Source organism: Ailuropoda melanoleuca, chromosome 14, assembly GCF_002007445.2.
Source record: "Ailuropoda melanoleuca isolate Jingjing chromosome 14, ASM200744v2, whole genome shotgun sequence".
In the NCBI taxonomy this organism is placed as follows: domain Eukaryota; kingdom Metazoa; phylum Chordata; class Mammalia; order Carnivora; family Ursidae; genus Ailuropoda; species Ailuropoda melanoleuca.
The window spans coordinates 29,120,226-29,134,517 of record NC_048231.1 but is presented as its reverse complement, the minus strand read 5'-3'; the positions used below and the strand labels follow the sequence as shown (position 1 = coordinate 29,134,517).

General features: G+C 51.2%; 1 protein-coding gene across 11 annotated transcripts in view; it reads left to right on the top strand.

The window, feature by feature from the left end:
• Positions 1–14,292, top strand: part of TTC7B (tetratricopeptide repeat domain 7B) — a 226,892-nt gene that overhangs the window by 174,654 nt on the left and 37,946 nt on the right. For 7 of the 11 annotated variants that reach the window (XM_034642624.1, XM_034642623.1, XM_034642620.1 and 4 more), the window contains one exon: positions 6,227–6,367. In XM_034642624.1, the coding sequence (XP_034498515.1) occupies positions 6,227–6,367 (141 nt within the window). Of the gene's footprint in view, positions 1–6,226; positions 6,368–7,428; positions 10,202–10,287; positions 10,452–14,292 lie in introns of those variants that run through there. The other 4 variants (XR_004620268.1, XM_034642626.1, XM_034642625.1 and 1 more) reach the window with 4 other exon arrangements.

The following is a 14,292-nucleotide window of genomic DNA, read 5'->3' as shown; positions in this document are numbered from 1 at the left end:
CTTGGCTGTCTGAATCTCTTTTCCACTCCGTGAGAAAAGGAAGTATCTCCTAGAACGGGGACCAAAGTTATTTATCAGAGGAACCCACAAGCAGGAGAGGCCTCATTGTCAGTGGGAATTGGGTAGGAACGGCAGGTGCCTGCCAAGCGCTACGTCCCTCACCCCGTCACACTGGCAAACATGCTACAGAGAGGGGACGTGGCAGCTGTCACGGAACTGGAGATGTGCCAGGGAGGAGCCCCCCCAACCCCAAGTCAGCCTCCTCAGACAAGCAGGTCTGCCTCCAGCAAAGATGGGGATTGCCCTAACACCTGTGGGAAGGAGGGGCCAAAATGTTTAACGTTTAAAAAGAAAGGTATAGAGACAATGTGCCTAACTGGGGGCTTGATGTGACAGTGGACTCTCCTCTGCCTTAAAAATTGGAGGCAGTCCTCACTAGCTACCGAGCTGCTGTCTCCTCCAGCCCCGAGGACATTCTGGCTCTTAGAGCACAGGTGGCAGGTGTGAGAAGGTCATCAGGCTGCCAGCAGTCTGCAGTGTTGGACTGATTTTACTTTCAAGCCCTATCTCGAGAAACAGACGTTCTTTTCCTGTTAAAAATGAAAAATTGTAAGCAAATCTCTCTGGCGAGAATGCTTAGTCATTCGGATTGCTGTTCAGTGTTCAGGGTCTTTAAGAGATAGAAGTGCTGCCTCTTCCTTCCTGTTTGAATTGTTGGGGGGTCAGCTTCTCAGAACTGGGAGCGGAATAAAGTCTAGTGACAGTTAATATCGTATCGTTTCAGAACTGGGGGGAGATAAGCACGGAGGTTCCTCAGCCGTGGGGGGTTTCTGCGTGCCTGCTCCTGGAGCGGCTTGTCTTCTTTTCAGAAGAACGTGGGGAGCACAGGCATCAGCTGCCATGGGGTTTGTCAGGGAGAACGTGGGTGCCCAGCAGAGAGAGGGGACTGGGGCACAGCCACATGCTCCATCATTCCATGTTCGTGTACACCAGGCATCCGAGTTAATTCAGGAGCGGGGAAGCCAAGAGCAGCCCAAATCCCAAGCAAACTCATGTGAGATGTGCAGTAAAGGGTTTTCATTGCACATCATGTAACACTTGTCCCTTGTTCCTGATGCTGTGACACCTGCCCGGGTACCAGGTGGGCAAAGATTCATCTAAGATCTAGTCTAGCTACGACATGCCAGGAAGTTGCGAGGGGAGAGGCAGGTGCACACCCATCAGACGAGAGCCGCCTACCCAGTGCCACCAGAACAGTCAGACGGACAGCTGGACTATAAAGAGGGGCCATGCATTCAGTGACCATGCTTGTGAAAATAGGCACTATCGAACATAACCCAGCCCTGTCATGTCTTACGCCTTGTGCCTAACAAGATTGTCGCCTCTGAGACCCCTTTAAATGGTGAGATGGGGTTCACACGCAACTGCCACCTTGGAGGTCTGTGTGAGGCCGACCGCCGGTGTCGGAAGAAGGGATTTTCGGAAAGGCTCCGGCTTCACCGGCTGTCTGAGCCGGCTGCTCCCAGTGTCCCATTGGCAGCAGGCTTCCTCAACAGGCTTCAGCACGTGATAGACAGCGTGGGTCAGAACACCTCGGGAGGTTTCCTGAGGGTGTTCTGGGTCCTCTCAGCTGTGGCGAGCTGCCTGTCCACTGCAATTCCCGGGTCCCCTCCGTTGCCTTCCCTGCCTCCCGCACCCCTCCAGATGGAAAGCCTGGATGTAGGGATCAGAGCAGTTCCTCGGGTAGCACTTTGGCGTTTGGATCAGGTGTCCAAGATAACATTTTCTTTTGGACGTGTGAGTGGCAGAGAAGAGAAAGCAGTTGGCTTGAGGACATACAGATCTGCTCGGCGCCAGGGCACCTGACACCCCCTGGACCATGTGGACAATTAGGTCACAGAACCTGGACCAGATTTTCAGGCACGCTCTCAGCTGCCCACACCAGCTCTCGGTTCGGTTGGTTTTGCAGTGGCTTTTTGGAGCCTCTGCGCCCTGCGGCTGAGGGACCTGGGGGAGCACAGCAGCTGCTCAGCCTGCAGCGTTAGGACAATGATAAGCACGTCTCGAATTCATGTGGTGGATAAGAGATGTACAGTAGCCGGGGCCCTCTCCCTGGCTTACCTGGTGAACCCGATGGTGTGGAAGCTTATTCCTCCAGAGTCTTGGATTTCAAATTAAAAATAGATCTTATATTCCTCCCTCTGATTCCTTTTTTAAGCCTCAATTTGTCCATTTCCCTTAGGGTAATAATCCCTTCCACCCCCACGTGCACTGTGGGAATACATTCACTTTGGTGATAAAGGCAAGGATTGCTTTAAAAAAAAAAATGTTGGTTAGAACTAGCATTTCTAGTTGTGTACCTACATAAATCAAACTGTATTTTGATATAGTGTCTGTTTTGGTACTTACCATTTCAGTCCTATGAGACAGTAACTTACAGGCTGTTTTTGTTTTGATCAGATATATCCATTCTGATTCATAATGATGTTTATTTTTTTTCCTCCAAATCCTAATCCTATGGAAGAATTTGACTTATTGTATCATTGCCAGGAATAGTAGACGTTAAGTATTCAGTAATGTTGCCATTATTATTAGTCATTCGCTATTGTTAGCAAATACCTGAATGCTCTAATATCGGTCCCTAGTTTAGAACATGAAGGGTCTCTGCCCTTGCGAAGCATGTGTTAAAAGGGATCCAGCAGGGGGGCGCCTGGGTGGCACAGCCGTTAAGCGTCTGCCTTTGGCTCAGGGCGTGATCCCGGCATTCCGGGATCAAGTCCCACATCCGGCTCCTCTGCTGGGAGCCTGCTTCTTCCTCTCCCACTCCTCTGCTGTGTTCCCTCTCTCGCTGGCTGTCTCTCTATCACATAAATAAATAAAATCTTTAAAAAAAAAAAAAGGGATCCAGTAGGAGGGAAAACCGCAGTTCCCATCCATATTTAAACGGCTTAGTTATATTAGAGATGGGGGAAAGTCATGGAGTGAGGAGCAGTGTTAAACCTACTATGTCCCACAGTTGTTTGCAGTCCAGGCGGTTGGAGGTGAGGACAGCCACGCGGAGAAGCCCTTTGGACGGTGAAGGTTCTAGCCTCTGAGCCATTGTTAGGCCAGGAGAGTAGAGCACACAGACATGCTTCCAAAAGAGGGGACCGACCACTCTCTTCCAGATTTCAGACAGTGACATGTCTGTCGACAGTACTCATTCATTCTGCAAGCATTTACCTGGTAGCTGTCATGGACCTGGCATTGTCAGACCCTAAAAGCACCTCAATGTAGGGCCGCCACCTGTCTTCTAGAACCCCGCAGTCTAAGAGAGAGACAGTGACGTTAACAGAAAACTGTGGTCTATGCAGTGGATAGCCATACCCACAGGGTGCTGGAGGAGCACTGAGGACCCAAGGCCCACCTTCTTACAGGGGAGTGACAGGGAGAAGAAACGGAAGGCTCACGGCAGCCTTCCTGGAGGAGGTGTTACCAGAGCTGGAGTTAGAGGCTAGATTCGGAGTTAGACTACTGTTCGAGTCCTACTTTTGCCTCCCACTGGCTATATGACTTTGGATAAGTTCATAACCTCATAAAATTCAGTTTCGCTATCTAAAGCATGCAGGCAACATCGTTAGCCGTCTCACAGAATTGTGTAAAGGTTAAATGAAATAATATATGTAAAGTGCTAATCGAAGTGCCTGAAACCTGCCGTGCCATGTTCACTAAAACTGATCATCACTGCTGTCATCGTCTGCCAGACCTTATTCACAGTGAAACATGTTATTATGTGATTAATTAGTTAATTTAGTTGTGTATAGCTATCACGAAGAGAAGGGACCTTCGACAATGGTTCTGATTAATTTGTTTGCAGACCAAATAAAACAGTGAATCCAAAAACCAGTTAGCCCCTCCAGAAGTCACAGGTCCTCGTAGCAAAGGGCCCATAGAACCTAGGAGAAAATGGGTAGAATTTTTCTTCAGTATTTGTTTATTATTGTAGTTGCAAATGAATTAATGACTAGATATTTTAAGCATTTCTCAGTTTTGATTTCCAATGTGGCAAAACATCGGTAGCTATAATCCACATAAGCAAAATCTCTGGAAGGGGTCTCAGGAACTCTGCAGAGTCTATAAAAGGATCCTGAGACCAGGAGAACTGAGAACCAGTATTCTAAAGAACAAGAGCTTCCTGGAACTCTGTTCCCCAGAGTCTTGGGAAGCAGGGGAGCTCATGCTCCCTGCCTGGCATGTGTAGCATGTGTCTTCAGGCTTTTCTTGACCAAATGTTAATAGCACCTGCTTTCTGTCTCTCCAGGTGGGTGGGTCTCAGTCTTAGCCGCGCAGTGGAATCACCTGGGCGATTAGCAAGAGGACTGGCCTCACCCCTAGAGTTAGTGATTCGGTGCGCCCAGGGCTAGCTCTTGCATCCTGGTCTTTTAAATCCCCAAGTAATTCTGATCTGAAGCCAAGGTTGAGAACCACTGTTCAAGGCAGTTGATGAGAAGGCAAACCAGCGTGGTGACATCAGAATATAGCAACAGCAACCTTGTTTGTTAAGCTGACAGTTGCTACTGAAATTCTCAGGAAAACGATATCAAGTCCTTATTCTCAAAGTTATTTCTTTTCCATAAAAAGTCCAAAACAAAACAAGACCAAAAAAAAAAAATCGACAGCAGTCTAATCGTTTTGCTGTTTTGATTTTTTTTAAGTAGACACGTCTAAACAAGGATCCGTTCTTAGCTGAACTTCGTGAGTTCTGGATCATAATGGCATCGACTGGTGTCTTTTAACTCGGCCTCCGGTCCCTCCTCCTGTGTGGCCTCGTTCCCTCTGCAGGACTCCCTCCCTGTCCATTCCCAGAGGTGCTCTCCTCTTGCTCGTCCTTGTGGGGGCGCTGTGTGGCTTATCCACAGAAGGCAGATTGCCAGTCTGGCTTCCGCCCGCCTCCCGTGAGCCCCTCCACCAAACCCCCGCTGAAGGATTGGAGTGTATTTAGAGGTACCCATGTTTCCTTCATGTTGGAACAGTCAAAACACAATATGGATGGCCAGCCTCTTGCTGCAAATACTCTCAGAATACATTGTGGTACCTCTCAAAGTCCCCACAGAAATTATTTTTATGCTCACAATTTCCTCTTATCCAGGGTATAACCAGCTCGGTTTATTGGAGTGGTCAGCATTTATCTTTCCAGATCATCACTATTTGAAACCTTACAATAAGTCGATAGTCACCACTAACAATGTCAGAACGTCTCTCTCCATATTACACTTTATGATGAATTAAAAATGAAGAATGCGGCCAGTGATATAAATATCAACAGTTTGCAGTTGGAAATCACTGAGACGCCTGTTCTCAGCTCCGAGACCACACCTCCAGGGGGAAGTGTGGGGGAGAGGTGAGGAGCCCGCCCCCTGCAGAGGGAGTGGTCTCCAGCCGCCAGGACCCACAGAAGGGCAACATGACGAAGAATGAGTCATTTGATTTCTGAGTAGAAGTTCCCTTATGAGCCTCCTTTGACTAGTAGATGTGCTTGGTCTGCTCCTCTCCTTAGCCATTTAGGACAGCAAGTTTTGCCCCCGAGGCAGGCAGGTCCCACTCCTGAGCCCAGGCATCTTTGCTATATAGCCCGTCTTCCCTTAGTGCAGCCTTGACAATGGACATCTGCTTGTACGTGGGGCCAACGAGGTCATGTCCTAGAATGTGGTTCCAAATCTAGGGGTGTTGGCCGGCTCTCGAAGGCCAGGAAGAGGAATGGCAGGTTGCTGGGTTTGTCTTGAGAATGGCCTCCTCCCTCCCCAGGAGGCAAGGGTGACTCCTCCCCCTGCCCCCCAGACGGTTTCTAGGCTTAGGCCCGGCCGAGTGTGCTCTGCCACTTACCTCTGTAGCCCTTCGTTTACACCACGTTTCAGCATGAGCGTCACAGCCGTGTGTCCAGCTCTACTCCTCTCCTGCCCCAACACTCGCACTGTCCTAGACTGAGCTCCCAGAGGGAGCCCTTGGCATAGCATGTGCTCTGGTTGTTGACTAAAAGACGAGCTAGAGCAGAGGATGGACGCTCCCGTTCAAGGCCGTAATGATTGTTTGTATTTCTGTATGGACATACAACTTGGAAACATCATGGGGGAAGGCGTGCGTGTTCGTCTTGAACTTGTGTCTGTGTGTGGGAGGGAGTGGGTGGATGGCTGGTCGGGCGGGTGTGCCCTTTTACTCCTGATGCCGTCTTCTCAAAAACCCCCCACAGGCTCTGTCCACGCCACGTCCGTGGCAGCCTCAAGAGTGGAGCAGGCACTGTCAGAAGTGGCCTCGTCTCTGCAGAGCAGCGCCCCCAAGCAGGGCCCGCTACACCCCTGGATGACGCTGGCACAGATCTGGCTCCATGCAGGTATGGCTCTGCCCTTGCCGTGGGCCCTCCCCCTCCCCCCCAGCCCCACCCCCACTGCTGTGCCAGACACTGGAGGGTCCTGTGGGCACTTGCCTGTTTAGCCTACGATCCGTTTTTTGAGGGGTTTGGAGAAATCAAAGCCTTTGCTGTCATGTGCCAGAATGTCACTACTGTGAGTTCCTCTGTGTCTCCCCATCCCTCCCCTACCGGACCACCCTGACCCGGAACCTGGTACAGAGCAGGCATCCAGCAGAGACGATCTGAATGGACTCTAAGGGACTTGGGGAGGGTGCCAGGTGGGATGCAGGGCTTGCACCGTAGCAGGAGCCAGAGCGCCGCAGACACCAAGGCTTTCTTTGCCGGGGACAGCATGGCAGGGTGTCCCAGGCTCAGAAGTCTGGAAGTCCCCTACTCTACCAGCTGTGTAGATGGGGGCTAATAGCTTCACCTCAGCCTGGGCTTCCTCATCTGTGTTGGGGGAGGGGGTGGGTAGGAACACCCACTCCTAGGGTTGATGAGCGCGGTGCCTGGTGCGTCCTGGCAGTGACATCTACAGTCCCTGGGAGATGGGGGAGAGGGGACGCATGTGTTGATGACTCAGAGATCTTCAAAGTCGGGGAAGGGGCCGTGCTTTCGATGCCCCTGCCTCCCTCCCTGGCACTCCTGCTAACCCCCAGAGAGGGGAGCAGATAGCAGCAGCCGCAGAACTGGAAACCAGCCCAGAAAGCAGAGGATTGCCCCTCCTGCAGTTTCACATGGATGCTGCTGCAAAGCTGAAAATCCCCACGGTTCACCCCACACGCAGGCAGCGTAGCAGTGAGAACCCTGCTGCACGGAGGCGCTGGGCAAACGTTGGCTGCTGATTTACTTACATACTCATGTTTACGTGTAAACGGTAACTTGTGTTCCTCCAGCTTCATCACTGGGTCTGCAGGACGCCACCTGGGCCTTCCCAGGCTGGACCCTCAGGGTGCACAGTAGAAGCCGGGGTTTGGCTGGGTAAAGTGCTCATTATCCACCATTGGCCATCTATTGACTCCTTTTTTTTTTTTTTGCCAAAGCTAATTGTGTGATGTCCAGCCTTGTTTGGAACCCTTGGCAGACCTTCGCATATGAGAGCATGCTTGGATTTACCTGGCTTTGGTGCATCACGGGGCTCAGCTCAGCCAGCCTCCTCTGTGTTGGCATCTTTAATGGAGACATAACAGCTACCATAAATTAACAAATTACATTCTTCTAAGCAGAAGCACAAAAGAGGGATGATTCATGAATGTGCTGATTGTTCTCCCGGTGCGGACGCCTGCCGGCATGTGGCCTCTCGCTGGGTCCCAGATGAGCCGGTGCGCAGGACGCGGGGGCAGCAGTAATGCCCTGCCCTCCACGCCCTGCGCTGCCGCCGACAAGCTTAGTCCCCGGTCTAGGGCCTGGCACCTGTCCTATTTGGTCGCCCTCATGAGCAGTAACTACATGGAACACAGAGAGAAGCCTGAGAAGGCTGCAGTGTCTGGGCCGGGAGAGACTGGGTGACCCTGCAGGGCCAGTGTGGGGGCTGAGGTGTCTTTCAAATCGGAATTGAAGTCGAGATTTTGAAGGGCCAATGTCTAAAAAAAACCCAGCAGGGCTGAAGGCCTTTCTTCGAGGCTGGAATGAACTTCCTGACCTCACAGGCATTGCTCCTCTTCCCAGTTTCTTGGAAAAGTCAGTGACCTGAGTGAGGGTCACTAAGTTCCAGGACAGTTTCTCCTGTTGGCTTGCTGCCCCTTATTCAATGATCCAGACTCTGTTCCTTTCTGTGTGTCCCACGTGATTCTTGGGAGGAAATTTTGTAGCAGCTTATTAGAACATTGAAGAACTTGGTAGCTACGATTCAGTTTGGAGCTATCCTTGAATTTGGACATAATCGTATGATATCCACTTCTTATTGGCATAGCTTGCAGCACAGAATAAAGCTCTCATTGTTAGTTTATGGGCATGGCTTTTAATACTCTGTGAGTTGGTGGGATTGAACTATGGAAAACGAGCACCAAACCTGCCTTATAAAGTCTGGACAGAATATGCATGGTGCTTTTGTTATACGAAGGAATTGAGTAAATTGGAATCTTCATAGGATTTGTGCCATATTGACTATTTCAAAGCAGAGACTTGGTTTATGTGAAGATTCAGAATTGTATCATATATTCACATGGTCTTTGAAGTGGTAACTTCAGAACGAATTCAGAAAACAGACAGCTTCCACTGAACTGTAAGGTTTTACTACCTGTGGTTTGAGCTCTGCTGCTCCAAGAGGCCAAATAACGGTGACCCCCCCCCACTTTTGGACAGTTTTTGGTTCCATCATTAGGTCTAGCCATATGGCCAGATTCTTTAAATTTTACAAGCTTTGGAAGAAACTTCCAAAGATCAAGGCCTGACATCCCAGGTCATGGTGTTTCTGTGGCATTTGTGGGTCTCTTCTCTCTTGGTGGTTTTCTCTGGTGAGCTGAGTCTAGTGGGAGCTCATGACAAGAGCCCATGGCGAGATGGCCCCAGATTTGAGGCTTGCAAGTGAGATCACTTTGAGACAACCTTCGATTTCCAGCCTATTGTGTGAGCAGGTCCCTGGGCCACTGGTATTTCCGTTTGAATAGCAAAGAGATCATGAATTGGACACCTGAGCTTCCAGCTGCTCTGTGAGGGAGTGGGCCAGTGGCCCGGCAGACCCAGGAAGACAGGCGATGCTTGACCACACAGGGTCCCTCCTTTCCTGAGCGGTGGGACCCGCTCCCTGGGCACACCATTCCCTCTGTGTCTCCTCCTGCTGTCCTGGACACCTCTGACTTGGTGTCTCAGGCTCTTCACCAGGACACAGGTGGCTGACCAGCATGGGTTGTGTGTGTTTCGTTCCTTAGTGTCTCGGGACCTATGTAACAGTTGTATTTAAATTATTTTTTAATAAATAGTACCCGCAAATGGTACACAACTGAAAAGGTACAAAGGATCTGAGTGAAAAGTCTCCATCCTGCCCCTGAGCTGCAGCCATCGGCACGCCCAGCAACGACTGCTAGCAGGCCCCATGTGCCTTCCAGAGCTGTCACACGCTGGGGCATCCTTGCTTGTCAGCATACCTGATGCCGACTCAGACTTTTTACCGGCCACACAGTATAAATCCATTGTATGAATTCACCATAATTTGACCAGTATTCCAGTGATTGATGTTAAGACTATTTCTAAAAGTTTTGCTATTACAGTACGTATCCTTCTGTATATTGCGTAAAGTTGGAATTGATGGATCAAAGGGTGTGTACTCTTTAATTTTGTTAAATTTTGTCACGTTGGCTTCCACAGAATAGTACCAATTTACAGCCCAGGCAACAATGTGCAAATGCCCATTTTCTTCCATCCTTGTCAACACAGCGAATTCTCAGCCTTCTAGATCTCTGCCAATCTGATTGGTGAAAAATGGTATTTCAGTTGTCTGTTCATGGCTTCTGCTCATTTACCTTCTTAAACACTGAGCTTTCCTTTTTTATTTGTAAGCATTTATTATGTGTCAGAGAAATTTGCCTTATGTCTGTGATATGAGCTATAAATATTTTCTCCTGTTTTTATTTTGTTAGTGTTTTTGTTTGTCTTTTTTTTTTTTGCCAGTTTTTAAAAAATACATTTATCAATCTTTTCTTTATGGCATCTGGGCTTCACATGATATTTACCCATTTTTTATGGTCTCCTTTCCTAAAATTCCATGTATCTTCTGGGGCTATTGTTATATACACTGTCTTATAAAGAAGGTCAGCAGGGGTTATCTCCTCCATTATGCAGGAGGGAAACCCAGGCCAGATAGAAATACGTGTCTCTGGGGTCTTACTGGGGAAGGAGTCAGAGCCGGGGGGCTTGCATTAGAGCATCTGATATTTATTGTACTGCAAAACCCATCTCCCTAGGAGCCACACAGCTTCCTTAGGATGCAAACCTCATGGCTGGCCATCGGAGAGTCAGACATTCACAGATATTCCGGGTTGAACCAGAGCCTTTGCCAAGCCAGGCAGCTTTTTGGTGCCCATCTTTTAATTTCCACATTGGGATGGCAGCTAAAAATGACTTTGCGGTAGGTGGTTAATTTCTGCTTGTTACGTACTAATAATTATAGCTTTCACTTTGGCACTCTCACAGTTGAAACCAACGGCTATTCTTAGATGTGCAAGATCAGATTTTCTGATTTCTGCTGCGAATTTAAAGCTGTGATACTCTCGCGAATTCCCCTGGCCCTGGCCCAGCCTCTCCTGTTCCCCCTCCCCCCCCCAGGCTCCTCCCAGCCTCCCAGAGGCTGCATCAGCAGGATGGAGGGGTCATTCTGTGGCCAGGCCCCCATAAGAGATGAAGGCTGCACCCAGACAGGTGGTGTGTGGGTCACGGCACAGGGAGCCCTCCCCACATAGGAGGGAACACTCGGTTCCCCGGGGGTCAGGCCTGCCTCATTCAGGGCCGGTCTAGATTAAGCAAAACCCCCCTGCTCGTGCCCAGGGGTGGGGGGGTTGTGATTAATGGTCTACACCTTTATCGAGCACCGTCCATATGTCAGACTTTATCCTAAAGACTTTAGATGTCTTCATTTGTTTTGTCCCCATAATAGGTATAAATACCTTATTCACCCCACGTTTTAGATGAAGACACTGATACACAGCTCTCAAGTCTCTTGCCTAATATAACATGGCTAGTAAGTGGAGGAGTCAGAATTCAGAGCCAGCCAGTGTGGCCCCGGCACCCCAGCTGCAACTCAGGGCGGGCACTTGGTCTTTCAGCACAGTGTCTCCGAGCACGCGTTTATGGGCCGCTGTCCGAGCGAGGCTCAGAAGTCAGTGCTCATGAGGACAACGCCGTCCCTGCCTTGATGGGGTCACAGATGTAAAACAAAACAATTAGAGAAGCACCTCATTCTCGTGGTGCCATGTGCCGTGAAGGGGCAGCGTGGTCTCCTGGGAGAACTGGTGGCAGAGGTCCTCCCACGCCCAGAGCCAGGGGAGGTCTGGGCATAGGGGGGCAGAGGCCTGAGGAGTGATTGGCGGTGGTCGGGACGATGGCGGGGAGGCCTGCAGACCGTGCAAGAGAGTGTTGGAGAAATGACAGGGCCCCCGGGCCTGGAGCCTGAAGAGAAGGAGAAGTGGTCTGAGGGGAGGCAGGATCATGCAGGGCCCCTGGTAGCCATGCTCAGATCTTCAACTTAATCCTGAAAGCGTTGAAAAGCTACTGATGGACTTCCAGGGTCACTACCACTAACAAAATAAAAGGGTCAGACAGGCTTTGAAAAGACCACTTCGGCTAAACATAGAGAACGGAATGGAAGCAGCAGGAGTGGGAACAGAAAGAGCGGCGTATGGAGGGGAGCATCTCAGTGCATGCGGCGGAGGGAAGTGGGCTCTGAGACGCACCGTGGAGCTGGAACCGTAGGGCTCCCTGTGGGTGCAATGTTGGGGGCGTGGAGAAGCATTCTATGTTCAGGGCCTGAGTCAGTGTGAGCGACTGGTGACTCTGTTCTCTGCAATGGGAAGCCGGTGGGGTAGGACCGATGTGTTGTAGTCAGGGAGGAAGGGAAGCCAGAGTCGTGTTTGAACTGGGAGGTGTGCGGCAGCTGTGGCCACGCGAGGGAGGACAGCAAGCAGGCAGCTGGTAGTCCAGCCTCATCTCGGATTTGGGCTAGAAACAGACACCAGGGAGTAAGGATTTAATGCCCAGGGGTAGGATGAGACGGCCTAGGAAGAGAATGGCCACAGAGAAGGGAAAGGACCAGGACGGAACCCCAGGCCCCTCCCACATTTAAAATGTGGGCAGGATGGGGGAAAGCCAAAGTGAGGGCAAGGGGGTGGTCAGGAAGGCAGGAGGGAAACGGGAGAGGGGGGCATTGTGGCAGCCAGACCGGTTTCCTTGCCTTGAGTGCGGCACAGTCAGACTGGCGAAATGCCCGTGTCACCTTGCTCTAGCCGTGTGAGCCCTGGTTTGCTCCAGTGCAAAATGAGGGCAGTTGTGACAGCTACACCAGATAATGCATGCGGAGCGCCCAGTGGGGAGCAAGCACTTGATGACTTTCAAAATCACTGTTATTAAGGAGGATGAGGCTAGTAGGAAGTGCTGCTGGGGGGTTGACTGGGCTCACACAAAAGCACTTGTTGGACGTGGCCTATGGGAGTTGTCGGTGGGCGTGACAGGTGAGGCTTTCGGGGTGTGCTGGGAGTGGCGCACACCTCTATGGCTACAGGGCGCCGGAGGTGAGGAAGCTAAGGCAGGGGTGCGGAGTCCTCACAGGAAGGACCCCTGTGCAGCAGACGGGAGACATGAGGGGTAGCTGGGGAGGAATGTGGGTTCACGTGAGGGGGCTTCACTGGCTGACACAGAAGGTTGTTGATGGCTGCTGGGACGTTCAGGTCCGTACCGAGACCCTCCTCATCCCGAAGAGAGAGAAAGGGTATGTGAAGGTCTGAACCCTGAGGAGAGTAGGAGAGTGGGGGGTCAGGGCACAGGCAGAGGGATTGGCCTCGTTGGAGGAGAAGAGGAGCCCAGAATGGATGGGCACAGAAGACAACAAAGGATTTGTCAATTTGGCGTCAAGAAGAGGCTCAAGGTCTGTTCTGCTGGCTTCTCTCTTCTCTTTGAATGAAAAGTCAAGGTCAGCCCAAAAGGGTGGAGGGCTTTGAGGAAAGACTGAGGCATCAGGAGAACAGCTGGGCCAGGGCCTGGAGGGGATCAAGTGTCTCCCAAATGCAGCTAGGGGGTGAGGAGCTCACCCCACCACCCTGCCAAGCCCCTGGGGAAGGCGTCCCTCTGGACAGGTGGACACCGCCACTCGCAAACTTAAAAATAAGTGTGGTGGTGCAGCCAAGATCCTGACAGAGACGTTTGGCCAGGCCTCACTGAGGAAAGGACCTGGGCCGTGTTCGTCATGGGGACGACAGGCCCAGCTTGGGGCCTGGCCCAGAGGAGCTCAGGTTAGGACCAACACATGTAAACAAAATCGCTGCCGCCTTTCACTTCCAATCTTCTCCAAAGGAAAAGTAAAGAACAGTTCTGGGGAGAGCCGATAAAGATGCAGCACCCTCCCCGAGACCTTCATGACTCAGAAGGGTGAAGGGGCCGCTCATCCAGGCCCTTGTGCTGATTTTTACATGAGAGTGAATTCATGAAAGCGTGTGCGGTGTGCTCTGGGAGGACCTGCTGCTTCTGGAAGGTCCCCTGTGCTCACCCTGGGGACTCCTCAGCACCCCCCACCATGGGCAGAGGCTATCCCAGAACCAAGCTGCTAAGGTTTGTTTTCCAAGCACAAGTCAGGGAAGCAGGGTTTGGGGTAAAGGAAATGGTTTTAAAGATTCAAGGAGGGTGCTGGCCTTGCTCCCTGCCTGCCTGCAGGCCTCACCGTTAAGACTGGGGAGCACACGAGCCTTTCCTTTCTCCGTCTCTGCCAGACCTCAGGTAGAATGGAAGATCTGACAGCACTCATACGGGTGCAGTCCTCAGGCTGCCTCCAGCATTTACTGCCTCTCTTTGTATGATCTTCAAAATACGTGCCCTCTCTGGGTAGACTAACCCCCAGGGAGCAGGCTTAACTAGCTGATGGCACCTGTGTGAGAAGCCACTTTCATCGCTCTGGGCACATGCAGCCCTGCTCCAGGCACACAGCCTACCAGCAGAGTTCAGAGTCGATTTCAGCCCCGCTCTGCCCAGTGCCTTTGCACAGTGCACAATCCTGAGCCCAGGGCAGACATGTTGGGAGCCACCTCTCAACCTTGCAGCTGACATGAAGCAGGAGTTTGACAAGTGTTAGAAGAATGAGTGAACGAGGACACCAGACCTGTGTCGGACTGTGGGTACGTCAGCACTGGGTTCCGAATCAGGAACACCTCGTCCCCTTGAGGAAGAAACAGTCCTCAGGTCTACACAGCAGAGCTTAGCCCTTTCAG